This window comes from Pipra filicauda, unplaced genomic scaffold (assembly GCF_003945595.2).
Source record: "Pipra filicauda isolate LSUMZ 115617 unplaced genomic scaffold, ASM394559v2 scaffold62_size3274119_pilon, whole genome shotgun sequence".
Classification (NCBI taxonomy): Eukaryota; Metazoa; Chordata; class Aves; order Passeriformes; family Pipridae; genus Pipra; species Pipra filicauda.
In genome coordinates this window covers 1,713,003-1,736,001 of record NW_024104787.1, presented here as the reverse complement: position 1 = coordinate 1,736,001, position 22,999 = coordinate 1,713,003, and the positions used below count along the sequence as shown (strand labels likewise).

The window sequence follows — 22,999 nt, the reverse complement described above, 5'->3', positions numbered from 1 at the left end:
AGAAAGTAATTTTTACTTAGTGAAAGAAAAAAATAAATCTCCTTGTTGAATTATGAGTGTATGGACAACAGGTAACCCCAGTTACCTCTTTGCTAAAGGTGAAACATGCAAATCTGAACTGCCTTCTCAAACAGAAGGCACCTAAAAGGGCTCAAACACACTGTTTCCCTTACCTACTATATAAGTTCATGTTAAACAGAAAAAATCTTTTCTTTTGGGACTACTTATGGCCACAGAAAAGCTTCCAGCTACCACTGCAACTTTTAACATGTATTAGCATTCCCTGCAAAACTGTAATAGGAAGCTGTTTTTGTAAGCACATAAGGCTGAGATGCCAAGACTCCCCTAACAAATACTTTAAGAAAAGAAAGTAGAAGACTTAACACTGATTTTCAACTTCCATATCCAGTACTTGGGTTAGCAGCCATTCTGCAAACGCCATGGTCTATTTGCAACCATTAAGCTTGGGGCTTGCATCCCAAAGGGGTTTTCTAACAAATTGTAAACTCTCAAGAGGAACTGGAACTAAACATGAGTCCTAGTTTCTCTGCCTGCTTGAATATTTGTTGTCAACTATAGCTGGTTTCCTTGCTCAGGACTGGGTCTGTTGTTGAAATTACACTCATCCTAGTTTTCTTATGTCCAAAAAGATCTGTACAACACACATCTGTGCAACACTTACAGAATTCTGGATGGCACATGAAACGAATACGTTGGGCTAGCCCTGAGTTCTGTATATGAACAATGCTAGGGGACAGACTACTGTGAATACTTGAACCACAACACAGTCTTAGGAAAGTATGCAAATTACACCTAATGCATAGGACTTTGTTAATGCCTGCCAAATGTTTGCAAGGAGATTTGCCAGATTGGTCGTGGTTGCAGCAAAGTCTTTAAAAATTGGGTATTGTCGAGGAAGATGCTACCATGCTACCAAAGACACTGCCCCACACTTTGCTATTAAGTCAGAGCAAATAATAACTTTTTCTTTTTTTGAAAAAAAAAAAAAAAAAAGGGGACAACAAGAGAAACTGCATCATGAGGTTGTTCCACAGCTGAAGAAAGAAAACTGACATCTGAAAACCAGACAATTTCTAAAATTCTCCAGCAATGGCTTTGGACCATCTTAAAATTTCTTTCTTGAGTTTTTGCATCTGTTAATCTAATAAGGCAAGATCTATGAGGACATCTGGGTGTAAATCATAAGGGCATGAAGAAATATAGCTACACTGTTAGCAATAAATCTTTGATGATATACTACTAAGGTATAATACATTCAAAAGTGGTTTGTAAATACAGGCCTTCCTATGTACCTTTAAGCTGGCAGTCATCTGCAGCTACTCAGTCTATCATATGAGATCAACTTAAATCAATGAGGTGATTTACCAATATAAAATATGCTTTTCTTAACTTCTGAGTTTATGTCAGCATTACAGAATGCACATTCAGAAACTCCACCTTAAAATAAACTCATTTCAACCAACTTTCCCATTAGTCATGACACCCTTGAGGTCTGCACTATCTCAGGGACAAAAGCATTGGTTTAAGAAAACAGTGTTACAAATCACACTTTGCCTTTGCTTCAGTTACTCTTCTGCAGGGTCTCAAGAAGATTGTTCAAAATGAAACATGTAGAAATATAAAAAAGCCTTTTTCAGTAATCTTTCCTTGTTAAAAGCCGTACATGAATTTGTACATCAATAGAAACAATAAGAAAAATATGGGTAACCATTTATAACATATTTTTTATAATATATTAATTTCTCTGTTGGAATGTTTGTCAGCCATTCAAGACTGCTTTATTTTCTCAGTCTTTTATAACAGTTGTTAAAGGCAGCAGGAGGAGGGGAAGCATTTTTAGCAGTTTTATAGTAGTTTCCCCACAGCTACTGCACTCCCACAATATCCCTGCAAATACCATTACTTCATTTTGCACACAATCTGGAATTTCAATTACTTGTTAAATTTCTTTTATTGTAAACTATTTCTTTTACTATGTATCACACAATAGTCAAAGTAATAGCAAATCTAAGGGGACACTTTAATAGTGAGGAACTCAAAGTATAAAACAAATTATTCCATATCTAAAATAACTGCACAGTACAAAGCAACTCCTGCACACATATGGTAATAATTTGTTAAACTATTTTTTATTGGATTTTGGGTAATAATAATTGCATATGTTTTTTGTAGGTCTTCTCTTACTAAACAAATTGCTCACAATATAATTCTTGAAGAAATTAAAATGCTTTGCATGTTTCCAGTTATATAATGCCAAACTGATGGCTCACACAATTGACTTAGAATCTGTCATTCTGAATTCTACTTGAATGATACAAGCTAAGCCTTGGTCAACTCTTAGGACAAGGTATGGTTATTGACACTATTTACAGCTTCAATTATTTATATTTATAATAGCTTATAAAACTTCAATTTCAGAAGTAGTCTTAATTGATATTACTCATACGAACCATTTTAGAAAACAAAATTCTCTGCAATACTACTTTCTGTTCCTTATTGATAATATATTATTTAAAAACTACTAAATTAGGAAAGTAATTCCATCATCACGCCCAAGCATTTTGAACCATTTTTCTCCTCATTTTATCACCATTTGATGCAATTATATGCAAGTGAATATCTCAATAGCACTTTTTAGTTTAGTGCTTTTGAAAACCAAAGTTGTTCCAAGTTCCATTTCAATGTCATTTTAAGCTGCAACTGTGTGAAACATTTGATAAAATGCTGAAGGAAGATCAGACTAGGAGTAATAAACTGTAAGAATTTTCTAACATGAACTAATGGATTAAAAGGCCCATCTTACTCTTATTAAACACACATTCCAAAATCTAAAGTACACCCACAGCTAAATATTCAAAGTACATCCAGTGTGACCCAATGTCAGATACTATTGATTTGTAATTGGTTCTCTGTACCTGTGGAACACCCTCAGGCTCCCTTGAAATGCGTTCCTGTGTAAAAAAATCTTGGTTCAACTTACCTCACAAGCAATGCTTTATGTGTAAGACTTCCCAATTCTGCTGTTACACATGAAAACAGATAATTTAATTGCTCTCAAAGAGTCTATTTATATTATGTATTTAATATGCTTTGCACACTCTGCACACAAGCATATAATATAAATATAGTGTTCAAATAATAATATGTAATTATGTTGAATATCATTAAGCGGTAAATAATTTGTGCTGTAGCTTTACAGAAAAACATTCTTCACCTTTCCCTTTCACTTGATATTTTAAGATTACTGACACAAATCTAGTTAAAGAAAATATCAAGTACATGTAAGAAGAACAAGGAAATTAAGCATAATTTCATCTTGATAACCAGTGGAAAAGCATATAAAAATAGAATCTATGACTAGAACAAGTCAACCATCCTCTCTTACAAACACTTAGATGCAGAGACTCAGAACTGAGTAAAACCTGAATTTTGATAGAGTGTTACCATTTTAAATGCCTGAAGAATTCTTCACGTTTCAGATCCTATACAGGTACTTTTGCTCTCCTCTTGCGAGTGAAGACATCTTCACCAGCAACTTTACATAGTGACACCACACAGCAAAACAACAAACTAGTTAGCACCTTACTGCAGGACAAATTCAGGCAAGTCTTTAGCTTGGGTAGCTCTCCTTGTGTAGAATCTCTTTGAAAGACATTCTTTGCCTAAAAGGCCAAATGACACCTAGCAACCAAATAAGAAGGAGCATCTTCCACCAAACGAAACAAAACAAAAAATAAAAATAAAATTTAAAAAAAGGTAATTAATTGTTTTTACTTCTACTGCCAAGATAAAACCAAACACAACCCACAAGAGTTTGGGTCAGAGGTCTTTTATGCCAGATCACTACTGCCACCTGCAGGCTTGCAAGGGAGGGGAAGCCAGGCAGCAGAGCATTCACACAGGTGAGCCCTGAAGGCTAGCACGTCACACTAAATGAAGCAGGTGTTGGGATTTTTAACAGGGTTAGTATAATAGCTTGACAGTTTAAACGTAGGGGAATCTTAACAAGTTAGCATTTAACAATGCATGAACTGGGACAGACTTCTATGCACAATGTAACCTTGGCTCCTCCAGGCAGGGAACACACACACAACACTAGAACAGGCAGGCTAGACACGCAATTTAAGCTCATGATACGACTTACATGTAAAAGGAACTTTTATCTGAAGGATTAACAAATCTGGTTTCTTGTCATTTTCAATATAAAATCAAAACTGTTTCAAGAGCAGTGAAGGTTTGATTTAAAAATTAAAATAGACAGTTATACGAAATGCAGCATTTAATTAAAATTAGTATTTGTCACAAAGTAGAATCAAAACAGAATATTCAGAGTGATGACACAGGCCTCCAGAAATACATCATGTTGCTTAAAGCAAAAAACTGTAAAGTGTACTGAAGCATAACATATTCAAGGAAAAGTTCGTAACTTCCACATTGCATTTCTTATTGTCACAGTTCCATATCTAAGACATTTAATGGCACTATCTGAATTGAAAATGAATGTGAGGACTGATAAGAAAATATGATTACTTTAAACAAGAGTGCCACCTGTATGTTAGAGCTCCAAATGATAAGAAACAAGAGAAATTACATTGTGATTTCATTTGTGACAGTACCAGTGTTAGAAACAAGAAAGAAATTAAGACCAACTGTGACACACATAAAACATCCCCATGCTTTATTCACTCTTAAAGCATATTTCTGCATTTGCACTTCCTTCACCTGAAGTCTAAAGTCTGTTTCCTGGCCAAACTCCATCACTGGCAGCTTCCAAAGGCTCAAAGCCTATCCTAACAGCTACAGCATTGTGAATATAAGATATGGAGGGCCTCAAAAGTTTATTCTTCATCTAAACCTTCTCTTCTCCCACTTCAAGATAGTGGTTAGAGTCCATGTCACTTCAGGCAAGCTGAAGAAGCCCTCTAGCATCTCTGCTTCCAAAATAAAGACATGTAATGTGCTATACTGATAAAATCTACACTCTAGTAAATTTATCATTTTACATAAAGCTTATTTTTAACTGTTGGCTTTATACAAGATAGTATTAGACAATACACATGGAAACTTAGACTAAACACATATCACAAAGAGGTTAACAGGAATAACCATGATCTGTCTTACCACACATTTATTCTGAAAGGTTTGAAGAATTACTTAACTTTCAAAACACTCAAAAAACTTTCTCCTCACAGTTGCCTGCATGCTTCAAAATTCACCAGCGTTTCAGTAAGGAAAAAGTATGTACACTGTCCATTTTAACAATACTTATCACTGTCCCCTCACCTTGTCTCGCAAAGAGCAAAGCTGCTTTTTCAAAGCATCTCTAGCACTTTGTACTGCTAGGTGGCTCTCGGCTCCATAGCTTAACATAAATGTCCTATGTGCTGGTCCTTGTATGAAAAAATGTCTTTCATGTTAATAGCATAATAATCAAGACCTTTAAAACCAACAGCCTGAGACTCTTCGTAAAACTGCTTTTGAAACAAGATGTCCATGGGTAGGGTAAGTGTCACAATACATCCATAAACTCCAGCCTACTGCTCAGTAACCAGCTCCAAGACGGTGAGTTCAGAATCTGATACAGTTAAATTCTACTCTGTAACAACATGAACTGCCACAGAGAAATTGTGGGTTAGCCAAAAAAACACATGCTATTTGTTTAAAAGCAAGGATATGACTTTAAATACTAGAGGGAGGGAGAGTTACCTTCTTATTCTTGAGAATTTCCATTTTTAAAGCTTTCTCTAGAACCGTGAAGGTAGGAATATTTTAAGAGTTATTCTAAAGTAAGTTGAAACCTTTACAAAACCATATGACTGTAAAAAGTAGGCTTTTTCAAAAAGCAATAAGTGACATGCAATAAAATTAGAAGAACTGACAGTATGGGTATGTGCTTAATATCATACAGTAAATATCATTTGAAGCTAGCTTGCCAGTCACGAATCACAGCATATACTGGACATGGCATTTGGCACATCTATGTCTTTTGCAGGATCAGAATCCTACTAAGGTAAAAGAAATACAATCACATTCATATTTTGTGGCTAAGCTACACACATCAAATTTATCTCCTCAAAAGACCTTTAAAGAGGGTAATATTTTGTACTGTCATTTCTTGACAATCCAGTGGCAAATTAGTGGCAAAAAAACATTTTTCTTCCTTACAAACATTTCTTTAAAATGAAATTATGTTTAAGTAGAAAGACTCTAGAATTCTCTCCATTTCTTCTCAGATCAAGCAACATTCTTACAGAACACTCAAATAAAACTTTATATATATACATGTATATAGCTGAACAGTTCATATTGTGCGTCATAACTGGCATTGCTTCTATTACAGTACTACTATACAGAAAGGGAAAATCTTTCAACAAACTATAAAGTTTGATTCCTGCAGTTTTCTTTCCATAAAACTATGTAATAAGTGCTAAGTTTTGCTGGTTTTATATGTAAGTTTTCCCATTTTTATATGGTGATTCTTTAAGAGTTGTGGTAGCTGTGGTGACGTCAGTTATAATAAGGAATAACAGACGGGATGGAATGAAGAACGAAGTATTTTCAAGCATCTGGATAGCTAAAAAATTCAATGAGAGGGGTTTTATTTTGAATCCACTCACTATTACCCTATATGATCGCACTTTTACACCTTATATACTTAATTCAGCTACAATATTTCTTCATATTTTTTCCAGTTAAATTCAGTTCCTGTTGCCTTTCTACTGTTTGGAGAGCCCAGCTACACAAAGCATGTTCATCCAACCACCCAACGTACTATGATTCCGTGCCAGAAAACTAAGTTTTAATTTCAAGTTCATATTTGGACCAAGCCAATATTTTCTCACTTGCAAATAGATCGCAGATTTTAATTTTCTTTAAAAAATATTGGAAGCTAAAACTTCATAAAGCACATATTTAACCAATGGCTATGCACCAGAATTCTGAACTCCAACTTTTTGATTCACACACCTCATTTAAATTAAACTGATCAGTCTGTTGGACCACATATGAGTTCAAATCTGGGAATTGATCCATGTCAAAACAAAGAATTTAAAGCCTAGATTATGTTCTCTTCATTATGGAGACAGGTTGCTGAATCAGAGACTTTATATATAAATTTATTCAGATAAAGTGCCATGAAGTTACAAACATGTTAACTATGTCAGGCTCAAGCTATTACTCATACACACGGGTCTTGGTTCTATGAAATCAGTGAACAACACTCTGCAGGGACTTTATACCTTGTTAGACCAGGAAGTATACAAACCACACATTTCTTACCAATCATTCTAATAGTATGAAATACTAATAAATCAGAAAATCCAAAGGGAGTATTGTATTAAACATTTTCAAAAAGGCAAAAAAGTGAATCTCTCCATTTGCTCCAGTAACTGTAACATTTTTTACTGTTTGGTGTTGGGGTAAAGATGGGATTGGTTTTAAATGCAATAAACACAACTAATGCCTCTTTCAGTAGTGTGTTCCCCTTCAAAATGGCAACTGATAGGCAATTCTGAAGTGCAGCAGTATATGTAATTTGGCTTATGCTTAAAGTGTGCCAGAGGTGGTGTAGGGACAATCTCTACTTTCCTGAGTCACCAGAGCAATACTTCTGAGTCTTGCAGTTAAGCTGCAGACTAATGGGGGAGAGTACTGCAGCATACAGTAAGCTACTAAGTCATAAAAACCACACAACCCTTCCTCACATATTCTTTTAAACGCAGGGTTAAAGCAGTGGGAATTTTTCTGCAGGTGTTCATTGGTCCTCATATGGTCCTCAAATAGCCAAGGCCAACAACACTGACACTGACACTTCAAAGGTGGCACATCAGATTGTCAAGACAAAAAACCTTCCCACTTTGATCTGTAACTATCTTTAAGTGGTCACCTCTGGTTATAAAGAATGAACGTACAAGCCTGCAGTAGAACATGGCAAAACAGAAAAGTCAGATAGGTAGCACAAAATCACTACTTCGAGCAAAATAGGCTGGAAATTACTAAACAACACTGTACATATCTTTTTACACTACTCATCTGTTATGCAAGTTACACGTGCTTTTATTAGAAAACATGTAAGAAAAAAAGAAAAGTGGCATCTAAATAATAAAATTATTATTTTATTAATCAATAAATCCTTAATCAGATATGTAACAGCGTAAGTCAAAACATGAACATCAATAGCCTATAGCTTGCTAGGTTTAATTGATGCTGATAAATGGGCAGTCATAATGGGCTGATCATACTTTGAGAAGCAACAACAAAAAATTACCTCAGTAGATTTCAAATACTATAGTTAGTTGTAGTGCTAGCAATTCACATAAAGAAACTGCTTTCTGACAGCAAATTGACCAAAGCAGAATCAGTGCTAAAGATGTGGAACCCTATGATATATTTATGGGATAATTCCTCAGTATAAACCTAGTCAGACTAGGTAGATTCAAAGTTCATAAAGAGTTGAAGTGTGGACAAAGCTTACTAAGTAGCCCTACTTGTCATTTGAACATATAAAGTCTACTTTATTTCCTGGATTTTCAACACTTACTTTTGTTTAAAAAAGAAAATAACTTTTCCCCATCTCAAATAATGAAAACCTAGCTTAACTCAAGCTAAAAAGTTGAGTCCTGGTAACTTAATATTTTATGAAACTCAGAAATTCTTATTCTTTAAAGGTAATAAATTACTTCTGCACAAAAAACCTTTCCAGACTTCTTTATATTTCCTCTTCAGAAAACATGCTCTTCCATTACCAAGTAAAATGATATTTACCTGTCAAATAAATGAAAGTGAAAGCAAATATTTTAGCTACTTTCACCAACTTGTCTATACCTGTCAACCCCTTGTAATAAAAGTAACTTCACATTTTACAAGGCATATGCATCATTTTCTGGGTTATTTGCTTCAAGAATCTTTCTTCCATGAAGAAAAGTCCTTCTTCTCACAGACATAATGGTACTATAGTGGTTACTATATTCTGATTCCCAGATGTAGCTCCTAAAAACAAGAGGCAACACATATGCAAGGTATCCAATCACTTATAGACAAGCACTACAAGTGGCTCTAAAGTTTTTTCTTTTTAGGTATTACTAATCAAATTCCAATATGGCTGAAGGGGAAAATATTCTTCATTTATTTAAACATTAAGTTCACTGATAAACTGGTGCCTAAAGTAGTAAGAGTCCCCAATAGAATAGAGAGGGAAGAAGTATCTTTCCCACAACATGTCCCCTAAACCCCGGGGTTGGCTTCCTGTTAGAACTGTGCCTACTTCCAACGCTTTTTTGCCATGCAGATATCACCAGACTTAATTTCTTGGTGGACAGTCAAAAGCACAAAGAACCAAAATTAGAGACATCATGAAACACTGACTTGAAAAGAAGGGGTATTTGAGGAAGTTTGCAGTCTGTTTCACTTTAAAAGAAAAAAAGGCACGCTACCTTTTAGCCTTTACAGGATTATCAGATATAACCTGAAGACTGTGTAAAAACAAAACTAAGTAGTAAAATGGAGAGTAGTGAACTTTTAAAATATTCAGAAGGGGAAAAAAAGGCCCTGACTTAAAGGCCTCAGGCTTTCCTATTGCAAAAACAGCTTTGTGACTTGGAAGTGACCAAAACAGAAATCCCTTTCCTGAGACTACATCCAAGCTATAACACTCTATCTATGTGTTTTAACTCAACACACACTGGCATTTCATATTGTGACAGAAAACATCCCAGAGGCTTGCAACACAACCTATTTTGCTTCAGACTGAATGCACCTGATGTTCTAGTTTCAGGCCAAGCAGGACAGAGTAAAACTTGGTGCAATCAATCAGCCATTAAAAGATGGTACAATGGTACTCTTAGCAACAGCTTTGCCAAGTGAGTTAGTGTCAAATAAATAGAAAAGTAGTTGTCTAAGTATTTTAATCTACTCCAAGGACCTCTTATGGTCAAGCATATGGAGACAGGATAATTCAGACAGAAAAACAAATATGACTCTTCTAGAAGTGATTTTCTGCCACTTTATGAACAAGTTATGTCAGATGACTCTGACACACATAATCCACCTCTTGGTTGAGGAGTTATTAGGTCACTTGACTTTACAGGATTAAATCCCTGCCAGCAGGAAAAAAAGACGTTGATATGAGGTGCTTCAGCTAATAGGAACTTTGTGTAGGAACAACAATGCTATGAGTTTGCTCCCCACACAATTACCTGAATTATAAGGAAGGGAGGGAGGGAGTCAGAGAGAAATCTGTCACATCTCAAGAAGCATCAGTGACAAATTCATAGAATTTATAACCTATAAGCATAAGAGATATCGCTCATGAAACTTCCTTTGCAAAGGAGATGTGAAGGTATAAAGAAGGCCTTAGAAAAGAGGTCTTTGATGAAACAGAAAAATGAAAACTAAAAGGCAAGAAAAAAGGAAATGGACTTTGAAGTCAACACTAAGAAGATATTTATGTAATTATGATGGATACCAAGCAAATACTGATGTTCACAACTACCATTTTAACACTGAAATTTTGAGCAGAGTAGGAATTCTTGTAATTCCTTTGTGTAACTTCCCAGATTTCAGCTGTTCCAACTGCAGTGTATGGACTGTTTCTATTCAAACCATTCTAGAAAGGATTTGGGCGGGGGAGTTGTTTGGGGTTTTTTAATCAACTCAGGCAGAACATCTAAACCATTTTCTTCAAGAGTTTCAGCTTCAGAGAGAATGCTTTCTCACAGCCATAACTTGAAGGATAACAAGGCAGGACATGCAAAAATATAACTGTTTAAGCAGGCTTATCCATGGGAAGATAAATTTGTGCTGAGACACAGACCTAAGCAGTTTAAATTAAGTGAAATTGTCAGTGTACGTGGTTATACTTCTGAAGCAATACAGGCAGTGTTAGGCATGTAGGAGTCCCCCGACAATAAAAGCATGTCAGAAAAAATAACTAATACACATTAACAGAACCAGAATATAAACTTCCAACAAAATAAGGGACAAATCTCTATAACAACAGTTAGAACTAAACTTCCAGTTCAGTGATTAATTAAAGAGATATTCAGGTAAAACCCAGAATAAAACAAACAAATTTTTGCCTGTAGTTCAAGTTTCTGATCACAAGTTTTTATACAAAATTTTCAATTTCCTGACAGAGAACATTCAGGTTTTCACAGAAGGCAAAAAAGTGTAGTTCAACAGCTTAAAAATACATAATTTTTATGGTTCATTGGCACCTTACTAAAACTGTTGTAAGTAACCACTTATCTTTGATTCTATTTTTCCTTGCATGTTTCTGAAAAAGTGATGGAAATCAAGCAGTTTATACTGGAATTTAATACCGAATGTTGTAGTCTATTATTATCCTTATTTACATACTGGTATTGCAATAGGGGAATACTATATTTCACATTACTTTTAGAGGAAAAATCAATTAATAAAGAATAAGGAGGGGCACACATTAGAATTACAAGTTGCTTAGCTGGAATTCTCTAAAGCACTTTCCAGTTGATCTTAGAAGTAGACTACCACGATTATAGGATAATGTATATGACTGCTTTTGTGACACAATTACTACTCCTGCCCCAAGGGATTTATATAAAATAGCTTCTAATAATGCTGTTCTTATCCAGCAAGCCAGAGTCATATATTAGAAGTAACAGACATTATGCCACGGAGATAATACAGATGAACAGGCATGATCTGTAGAGATAACTATTTTCAGAATGCTTCATTTACTTTGTAAGTATTATTGCAATAAAAGGGAAGAAAGTAATTAATTGACATAACACCATATTTAAGGCCCTTCAATCCCTCAGCAGTGTAGGATTAACAACTCTATGCTTATTGAAGTACTTAATATTATTTATCTTACAGTAGTGCCCAGAGGCCCCAACTGAGACTGAGGTCTCTCTTGAGTGGAGTACTAGAAAATCATTATCACATTAACTCACAAAAAATTCCCTTTCAAATTATTTTTTTTAAAAAAATCCAAAGACATATGCTCAGTTTAAGCCAAATTACTATTTCTATAAGCTTTACTACATTTTTTGCTCTTTCGCTCATCTTTATTTTTAATGCCAGAATGAAGCACAAGCATACTGGATATTTTCCTACTGACAAACAGAAGCATAGCTCAGAAACACATATGCCCTGGACCTCTCCCTGCCTTTCAGGCCATTGGGTGTAGGCACGCAGATGTTCCCTCATTTTTATCTGTATAAAGAGGTTTGAGTAACTAGATTACTGTCTCTCTACCTGCTAAAGAACACAACCCCAAACCACACCCTGGCATTAGTAGGCCTGTGGGAATTCTAAATCTAACTAGCAAATTGAGCTGGGACAGTTTTAAGGCTCTCAAATTTCTCCCTGAGATCAAACTGCTCAGTCTTAAAATTACCAGGGAACAGGCAGAATCTGCATAAACTTCTCAGAGGCATTATTGAAACAGATGGTTCAATATAATGAGTTTCCACACAAATAATTGTATATACAAATGTTACTACAATCTGCTGTTGTAAAAATCAATGCTTTTTTCAAATTTTTTCTAACACAAATATTTTTCCAAACTTCAAAAGCTGTACTGTCATATGCTGTATAATTAACTAAGCATTATATAAGGGACTGTTATACCAACTGGCCCACTGAGACTGTTCATTATATTTCAGTTGTAAGACCTGCTGGATGAAAGCCAGCCCAACTCTCTCCAGAGAGTCTAAAAAAAATAAATAATAAATAATTTTAAAAAACATTAGGTAACCATTAGTAACAAACAAAACACAAACATCCCTTAGATTACTCTGCACAAGTCAGTAAAGCTAGTCAGATTTGTTAAGAGGTAAAATGCATGACTTACCAAGTGTTTAGCAATCCATTGTATGTTGGGACAGCAGCCACAAGCCTGTTGGGGATCAAAAGTAATCTACCTGACAAGGACTCTCCTACTGCATCACCTATGGTCATAGGCACTGGGCAACCAGCACCCACCCCAGCTCTGGGGGCACCCAGAACAGGCAAAACTGGACTGTAAAAACAGTGAGCCTTTCTGTGGTTTGTTTATTTCAGTGACAGTCACAGTACAAGTTATCAACATGTCTTAACTTCTCTTCACTCAATTACCCACCCAACCAGTTTTTCCCTGATCTGTCTTATGCATCGATCACAAAAAATTTTGGTTTGTTGCAGTGCAGTCCTCAGCAATTTAAGCAGCTCCTTGATTTCCACAGTTTAACACTGGAGTTTAATAATCTGTTCCAACAAATCATCTCCGGAATGCATATGCTCTTAAATCCTCAATGAAGAACAGATTTTCAGTGAGATTCCTTATTTTCCTATCTCAAGGAAGGATCTTACCAGATTGCACAGCCTCACTTCTCATCCTTTCAAAAAAGAAGTTACCGCACTGGAGCTACGGTACTCCAGCTTCTATTTTCACTCAAGAAAAACAGAAAACCTAAAGCACAGTACAGCAATTCTAGTATTGTTGTAGAATTAACAGTACATCCATTAACAAAAGGAACATTTTACAAAACAAAGAAAAACACTTCGAATTTTCTTTTTACAAGTCACCTTATTTGTTATATACCTCAGAACTGTCTGTTAGGATCTAGAAGTAAATTTCATAACTGGAGATTATTCTGAAGAAAAGCAAACTTTAACAAGTTACTTACTGAAAATTCGCTACTTTTACTGATACAGGAATGTGGGGAAGTTGAGTGGCCCATTTCAGTGTAACATCTTGATAAACATTCAACATCTTATTGTGATTTCCAATTAAAGTGTTTATTGTTCCTTCTTGCACTGTTAAAAGATATAAAAGCAATTTTAGGATGAAAGACTTTTCAAAAGCCACTACTTTTCATATAGGCTTATAACATTATACAATTTTTTCTTTTCTTTTTAAGTCATTATGTGTTATAAATTAATTTATTATAATTAAAGTGTCAAAAGTTATGAAAGTTACATTGACAATGTATGACATATGTGATTACTTATGGATACCAATTTCAACTGCATATTACACAACACATACCACAACTTTCTAAGGTTCTAGCCAGCCATGTTTGGTAATTTTAAATATGACAAAGAAAGATTCATAATGGTTATGTTGGCGTGCCAGGACAGATATGACAAAATAACACATTGGTTAAATATCTACTACTTGTATTCTTCATTCATTTATTAACTTGTGAATACCAATTGAATGTGTATGCATTTACAGGGTTTAACTATAGTATAATTTAAATCAGAAAGTATAAAATGTGAGGATTGTCAAGATCAAATATGTAAAGACTAAAATGCTATTTAACCTCAAAATAAGACACGGTGTCAAAAATTTATCAGGTAGTTTTTGAAACATTAAAAGAGAGTAGGTATTAAGAGTCTGGAGTTCTAACCAAGTTGTTTCCACACAATATAATAACAGTAAACTTTATTTGATTTTTTTTTAAACTATCTGTAAATATCACAAGTTCCTCAAACAGAAGGTCCTCAAACAGTAGTTTATTCTTCCAAAATCTTTCATTCTTCCATGTTTGTTGCTTTGGTAGCCTGGACACTAAACAAGTAGCTCAATTTGGTAATGAGAAAATATTTAGATTCTAAAAGTTATGATACCTTACACTAAGTAACATTTGAAAATAAACTTGCCTCATTCAAAAAGAGAGCTCCAATTCACATACTTTCTACAAATCATAGAACCACAGAATCACAGAATGGCTTGGGTTGAAATGGACCTTAAAGACAACATAGTCCCATCTCCCCCTGCCATGGGCAGGGACACCTTCCACTAGACCAGCTTGCTCAAAGCCCCATCCAACCTGCTTATTCAGAAAAACATATTTATACAGTGGGAAAAGTAAAAAAAAAAACCAAACACGACTCTTAGTTGTAAAAGTAACCAAGCTAAAGTTAAATTGAATTTTCCTTTTACAAACCTGAACAATAAGGAATGAAGCAACTCGGACTGTAATCAAGCTTTTTCATAAATCGTATTTGCCCATTATCCTTAAGGCAAAAGAAGTTTCTCTCACCAAGCACAAAAACAGAAGAAACTCCCTGATTAAATGAGACAACGCATATATCCAGTGCTTGCTCTCCGATGTTTAGAACCCAATCCACCTTCAAAAGAAGAAACATGCTCCAGAAATCAATTGACAGCTGCATATTAAAGACAATACTTTGAGAAGGCTCAGAACTAATCAAATTACACATCATTAACATAGAAAAGTAAAATCCAGATCTTTTTTTGAATGAGAGTTATCCTCTTATTCTGAGGGAAGTTGGTAGCTTTCCTTAATGTGAGTAAAGCAGCAAAAATATCTTCATTTTAAAATAGCTATGAATTGATGACTACGCAGTTCACTTAAGTACATTTAAATTTTAAAATACACATGCCATTCAAAATGGAAATGCTTTATATTTTAGGTATTAAATCTGCCTCTGTACATGTCCTTGGATATTAAGGACAAGGTTAGAGAGCAAAAGGTGACAACTTATTCTACCAATATATGTAAATGGAAAAACGGACAAAAGCTTTCAATATGTAAGCCAAACTTGCAGTCACTCATGAACACTCTTCAGTCTGAAGAATGCTTGTGTATGTCATAGCTTGTTTACTTCTCCAACTACATACATTGATATAATAAGCAACTACTTATAAATCCTGTCTCCCTTATCTTTATGTTTTTAAGTTATTACTGCTTATTAACACATTTCATTGGTTTGTTTCTGCAGCTCCTCTGGAAATTTCAACTAAACACACATGCAAAAAATGCTTTTGACTTCTGCCAAGTCAGTTAAATAGAAATTTAGAATTTCTGAAGTAAAAATATATATCAAAGTTCAACTGTCAGCACTTCCTACATGAACAGCATCAATCATTTTGCTTAAAGAGCATAGAATGTGTCAGCAAACATACTGACATATCTGATATATGAAATTGGAAGTGCCATCTTAAAAGTTAAAGGGAAAAAAGCCAGGCTTATTACATTTGTCTCCATCTGTGCTTTACATTTTAAATTTTTAAAAAAATGTTTCATTTGCAGCATATCTGATGACTCCAGATTTCTTATTTAAAAACTACATCTTCTGCCAATTGAAGATGTAGGATTCAGATTGACTTATAGTTTGAAAAAATTCTACTGTTAGCCACTGGAAGGAAGATGCTCTCCCAACATTTTACTGCCATACCTGAAATACACTGAATCTAGCATTTTACATATGCAGTATATTTAGCAGACAAGCCACTCTACTGCAGGACCACGGCGAATTAAATTCTCTTCCTCTTAATAGGAGGCAGCTCAAATATTAAACAGCTTATTCATAGAGACACTTAAAACAGTCACAGGAACCTCCAGAAGACCATTGAATCCACAGGTTTTTGCCAAGAAGAGTTCAGGATACCAATTATTTATGGAAACATTTCACTGCTGAGTTTTCTCTAAGTACAAAGGATTCCCCAAGTAGAATGACATTAGTTTTCTAAGTCAAATAGAAAGTCACAATTAGACTTCTGTTAAAAACATGAGCAATAATTCAGGTGTACCTATTTATCTAATTTACTACAGTGTAGGTTCTGTATTACAAAGATGGCCTTAGAAATAGTTATTTCCAATACACAGTTCTCTCTTCCTTTCCTCTGTAGAAAAACAGCTAGTTTTAAGGCCCAACCTTAAACAACTGAGGGCTAAAGAAACCTTAATAGAAATACACTGGAGTGTTTCCATTGCCTTTAACAGCAATTGGACCAGGTCCTTTGTCAGCAGACAATGTTTCCACCCTGTTACCTAGCATCCATCTTTTTAACATGTATGCAGTGTTCATGCAGGTCATGTAAAATAAACAGGTTTTACCACAAGCCTTTTTCCAGAGCTAAGTTTTTGCTGTTCTGTTTCTTGTCTTTCATCAGCATCTGTCGCAAATGCCAGCACTTGGTATCTGTTACAGGAAGTTTAAAAAGGTAAAAAAGTAAAACATATTTTTGTAGTTAACAGCCTTACATTAAATAAAAAATAAAATATAATTATCATGAGTATACTCTCACAGAAAAAGCACCAACTAAAAGGATTGTTAGAAAGCCTACTGCAACATAATCTAGCATCAGCAAAGATATTAAGAGTAATATCACTGTAGGATAACAGCTAAGTGTAAAGGTAGAAATTAAAACAAAAATTCAGATTTTATGTGGTGTTAAAATAAATTCCATTGCTAAATATATTAGAGGATTGAAACCTAGATCACGAAGACAGACGAAATAAACCAATTTATTTTCAATTTGTGAAATTGAAATCCTAATTGAAAAAAAATTTTTTTCCACTTATTAAGCTTTTAAAAATCCTCCTAAACTGCCCAGAAATAGAATCTGCTATACCTAATAATGAAACCCTCAAGCACATTCATTAAGTAAACTAAGTAGTTCCAATCCAACAGACTACAGTAAACAGGCATCAGTAAGTGGCACATCTAGCAAAACCTGGGAGATTTGCGGGGGTGTTATTACTTTAACTGACAACCAACCATACTAAGAAAAATTGGAAATAAAGACATTTGAACAAAACGTATCAATGGTCATAAAAGTTGAGGACATCTATCTGTCCTCTTTACACCTATGCACATTAGGTAACCTGTAAAATACAGAAGTTTTCTACAAAAGTGAAATAAATAACAGAAAAAGACCCAACATAAACTTATCCAAAAGATAGCATTCAATTCTGCAATTTGTGGAGTGCCATCAGCTCCTAAGCTTAAACCAACACAATTCTGACTGTTCCAATTCAAGTCTAAAATAACAGAATGTATTTTTGTTTATTGTCAAAGTTATAGATTTAAAATGATGACACCAATATTCCTCACATTTCAGATGCACGTATTGTGGTGTAGTGACAGGACAAGGAGCAATGGACATAAATTAAAACACAAGAAATTTCACCTCAGCATGAGAAAGAACTTCTTTATACATTGAGGATGGCAGAGTACTGGAACAGCCCAGGGAGGTCATGGAGTCTCCCTCTCTGCAGACATTCAAATCCCACCCGGACACATTCCTGTGTCACCTGCTCGAGGTGACCCTGCCTTGGCAAGGGGGTTGGACTAGATGACTTCTAGAGGTCCCTTCCACTCCTAAGTATTCTGTGATTCTGTGCTTGCTACCGAAAGATTTTAGTTTCTAAAATTATTTTACTTACAGAAGTAAACTATGTACTAGTAGTAAGAGATTCAATTGCTTAAGGTAACTGTTATGACCTAGTTAATAATAATAAATAAGCTGCTTTTAGTACAATTATGTCTTTAACTCTCCCCTGTATGAACAAATCTACTTTCCTTTTTCAGTTTAACACATTTATAAGAGAAGTTGCAGATTCTGACCCAATAAACATATGGTGAAAAGAGAAAATTTTATTGATAGTCTTGAAAAGCACATTATCATTTTATTAACTAATTAGGGACTAATACAGAATTTTCAAACCAAGCTCCATTGAACAGCAATATATATTGATGTTTAAGTGCCAGCTGCCTGCATATACTCTTTCATGACAAAAAAACTCAAGCCACAGATGACCAACACAAACTTTTAATTCAGCTATCACATCAAGCACATAACCATTTAAATAAGAGGCATTTTTCTTTTAGATATTGAAAGAATTCAGCCATAACAAAATGGATAATTTGAAGTTTGGTAAATTGTTCTGCTAAAAACACTGGACAGAACTGCTGTATTTTTCATTCACTACCATAAAAATAACCTCTTCTTTCCTTAGCATATCTATTTCTTCACTTTAGAAGGATTACTTAACTGTTCTAATGTCCTAATAGTTCAGACACACACTAGAGATTAGTACCACAGTGTCTTAACACCTGGCATTAAAGACCAATAACCAAGTGAAGAATTCCTTTAAAACTACATGTTCCTACAGGAAGGACAGCACACTTGTGAATTTCTAACAGACTGAGGAAAAATTTTAGTCACATTTATTGTAAAGGTCAAGACTCTGAACAAAATAAAAGTGTATGAGATGTTCACTTTAAAGGAAAAAGTGTTTCTTTATTAATTGACAACATTAATAGATTCTATTCTAATTTTATTATAAGACTATATTAGAATTTTTATTCTAATTTTTAGGAAAAATATAAATTTTATATGAAATTACTTTTACTTGCAATACATACATCTTGTCCTGTGATAAGAAAACAATATACAATATCTATAATCTGTCATCTGATCAAGCTTAAACAGCATAATGAAAAGAGTATTGCTTGAGAAATTCAGGTGACAGAACTGGTAAGTGTGAGAAAGGGTCGTGTTGGACTAACGTTCCCTGGATTAGATTCCCACGGCATAATCTATAAAAACTGGCATCCTTATTTTCTTTAATATGTATGAATACATCTGAAAAAAATCCTTAAGGTACTTGTCAGCCCATTCCTCCAGCTTGATGAGATTCCTCTGAATGACAGCCCTATCCTTTTTATATTAGTCACTTCCTACAACTTGGCATTGTCTTTGAATTTCAGGACAGGCATTTTGTCCTACTGTCCAGGATGAAGATGTTAAAGATATACTGGCTCCAGTATCATCATCACTCATCTTTAGCTGCTAGTTAGAACTGTGAACAGCTACTACTCTATAAGCCTGACAGCTCTGCCACTTTTTCATCCATTTTAGTAGGTGTGGGTTTTCATCATCACAGGTAGTAACTCCGTTCTAAACACCACCCCACCCCAGTTTACTGCTAGCCTGCTAGGCACAGAGATTCAAAAACCCTAACAGCAGACTGTGTCAGTTTTAATGGAGAAATTATATTTTATATTCCTCCCAAGTAGTCGGTATTAACTTCCATGTCATACATTCCCTTTTTTCCATCTGAACTCAGTCAGGACCTACCTGTCCAGTCAATCTGCCTTCTGCTACTTATTTTCTTAAACATCGATTTCTCAAAATGGATTGTTCTTGGTCTTTCCGTGATGCAGCAGCTCTCCTGAGCCTCTCTGCCCTTCAGGGCAGCATCTCACAGGATCCTGCCCACCACTTCCTTGAACAAACCCAACTGTTCTCTTGAAATCTACAGTCTTTAGTTCACTGTTTATCTTCCTCATTTTTCTTAGGATCAGCTCATGGTCACTGCAGCCAATATCTGCAACACTCAACAGCAGATGCTGACTATTACTTCTCCAAACATTTCCTTCTGAGTTGTGTATTCAGCAAAGTGTCTTCCTAAGTCAGGCTGTCTAGCACCTCAATCAAAGGAGTTCTCCCTAATGCACCTCCAAAACCTTCCACATTGTTGAAGTCCATTATGTTGCCCTCCCAGCAGGCATTAGTCCTCTGTGAGAACATGGGCCTGCAACTGGGAGACTTCTTCTTTAAAAAAACTTCTTGTTTAAAAAAGGCTTTGTAGCAGACATCCACCACAATGTCCCATTCCTCAAGCATCCATCTGATTTATCTAAAGATGAATGCCTGACAAACTCCCAGCATGGTGGTTCAGTTAGAAAGTTTCTCCATAGGGAACACAAATCCCTCCTTGTCTGTTTTTCAAAACCTTTCTCATTTTTTTTTCTTTTTCTCTCTCTACTACATTTTTATCTGATTGGCCTTGCGATACATAGTCCCTGTGCTTGGAGGAAGTGGAAATGTCTTGCGCAGTCTTTCCTCTACATTGTGTTCTATTTTTCTAAATAATAAACGTAATATGGTCACAAACTAAAATAGCTCACAACATTTTCATCCATTTTCCAACACCAAAAGCATAGATTAGACTGAACTGAAGCAGGGAGAAACCTGGCACTTGGGAGAAACATGACGTGCCTTGATAAGCTGGTAGACTTCACATATATAAAAATAAAATAGGACCATAAAGTCCTCAGGACTCACAGTATGTTTTCCTCTATGACTGTACAGAGACAGTAATCACTCAACAACATATAATGCCTTTCCTGCAACTACCTATCACCTGCTTTTGGATACTCAAGTAGAGGCATTAAAAATTAAACATGATTACTTTCAATTTGTTAACCTATCATTATTAAATGACAGCACCCAAACACACTATAATTACTGAACATAAACACATACTTGTAACTCTCAACCTGTTGACATGAAGACACTGTAATGAAAGAATCTGTGCGAGAGCTGTAAGTCAAGGGACCAGGCAGAAGAAAACCGGGTAAAAAACGGCCAAAAGCATAGCTTTCCTGTTCAAACAACATAAGCATCCCATCCATGGACTGTATGCATATCAAATCTCGACCTAAGGAAAGCAACAGAAAGAAATACACAAAGAAAACAAAGCAGTTATTTATTTAGTTTCAATCCTAAAACTGCAAGTAAATTAAAATTGTACGCATCAGTAATCCTAACAAAAATAAGATTCATTTTCATTTATGGGAGTGTTAGTATACTATGAGGAAGAATACTAAATATTCCAACCTCAATAAAAGTTTACTTTCTGAAATAAACAAACTACATTTTGGGGGGAATAACATTCAGAATATATTAGAAGGGGGAAAAAAAATATTTTATTTCAAACCAAATTCCTAAGGATATAACTATTACAATTTCAGTTTAAAGAAATGTTTCAATATTTCCAAAACACCAAATTATTCTGGTTGTTAAATGCTTCCATACCTTACAAGCAGTCATAACAACTGTGGTTTAAAAATAACCTATTCTATTCTTCCAAGTCTACTGAAGCAATATAACAGAAAGTCCTACAAATATGTATTGTTGGGAAAATAATACAATGGTAATGTTTTCCACATTTTACATTCACATTTTCTGTCTTCAAGGAAAGAAAATACAAACCAGGTCTACTCTGTATTACCAGTAAGACTAAAAAATATGAAATAAAAAAAATTCAGCTTGGAGTAAATGACTTCAAGCCTCATCCATTATTCAGCAGCCCCAAGACATGACTTAAGACATGGCTTGTCATGCCTCAAGTACACCAATCTAAATTCAAAGTCTCATTGGGAAAAATTCTGAGATCAGAAGCTGATTATGCAGTTTGCACTTCATATGCAGGGTAACAATTCAAACAAACAATATTTTTTATGCATTTAAAGAGAGCATTAATAATTGTTAATCATTATGATTAACAATTCCTGAAGGTGATAGATGTGTCTTTACTGAATTCAGAGATAAGCACTTATCTTGCAAATGCTACGTGAAGTACTTGTAATTCAAAATGTCTATTCACCTTGATTAAAATACTCTCTTGTGTCTCAGGAATGATTCTTTATGCATGGATGACCCTAAAAAACTGTCTGTTCACTAAGTTCCACCCTCTTTTAATTAGTGTTTCCTAACAGAAGAAGGTGAAGCCAAAAAAAAAAAAAATAGACTAAAACTTCATTCTTAAAGTTACATGAAGGTAACAAAGACATTCAGTACCTGAAAAAACAACAAATGTACAGTGCAAAACATTGTTCATCTCCACTGCGATTCTCCACAGAAAGTTTAACTACTTAAAAATAAATAGCAGTGTAAAAGGCCAGAAGTACATCATGTTACTTGTCCATGTGATTAAAATACACAATAAAAATTTAGCTGAGGGTAAGAAGATAAAAAAAAAATGAAAGGAAACTGAAGCACCTGGGTCCTTTCCACTTGCCCTCCTCCCTCACCCCTTTCTCAGATTTTACCATTTTCTAAAAATTTAGATCTCCCCTCCTTTCCGGATTCTGCATATAGCTCACAATATGTACTTTAAACTCTGCTGCAAATATTAACCATTTGATAAGAAGAACATTTGGAAATACAATTCATGTGGTTAATCTGGTTGAGGCAAAGTTGAATCTTTCAGTCTCTAGTGAAAAGACAAGAGGGAGGCAGACTCTTCTCTGTGACACCCAGATACAGGACTAAAGTCATCAGTAACAAACCGTATCACATGAAATTCTATCTGAACATAAAAATCTAATTTATTTTTTTTTACTGTGAAGGTCATCAAACACTGGAACTCATAGTCCAGAAAGGTTGTAGACTGTCCTCCCACAGACATGC

At 34.9% G+C, this 22,999-nt stretch overlaps 1 protein-coding gene across 6 annotated transcripts in view; it reads right to left on the bottom strand.

The window, feature by feature from the left end:
• The window catches only part of BBS9 (Bardet-Biedl syndrome 9), a 299,630-nt gene that overhangs the window by 249,028 nt on the left and 27,603 nt on the right, over positions 1 to 22,999 (bottom strand). For all 6 annotated transcript variants that reach the window (XR_005566117.1, XR_005566118.1, XR_005566119.1 and 3 more), the window contains exons 6-9: positions 21,071 to 21,245; positions 16,851 to 16,935; positions 14,934 to 15,117; positions 13,668 to 13,797 (exon numbers count right to left, since the gene is read on the bottom strand). Coding sequence is in view for 2 of the 6 variants with exons in the window: in XM_027729163.2 (XP_027584964.1) it covers positions 13,668 to 13,797; positions 14,934 to 15,117; positions 16,851 to 16,935; positions 21,071 to 21,245 (574 nt within the window). In the remaining 4 variants the exon portion in view is untranslated. The remainder of the gene's footprint in view (positions 1 to 13,667; positions 13,798 to 14,933; positions 15,118 to 16,850; positions 16,936 to 21,070; positions 21,246 to 22,999) is intronic.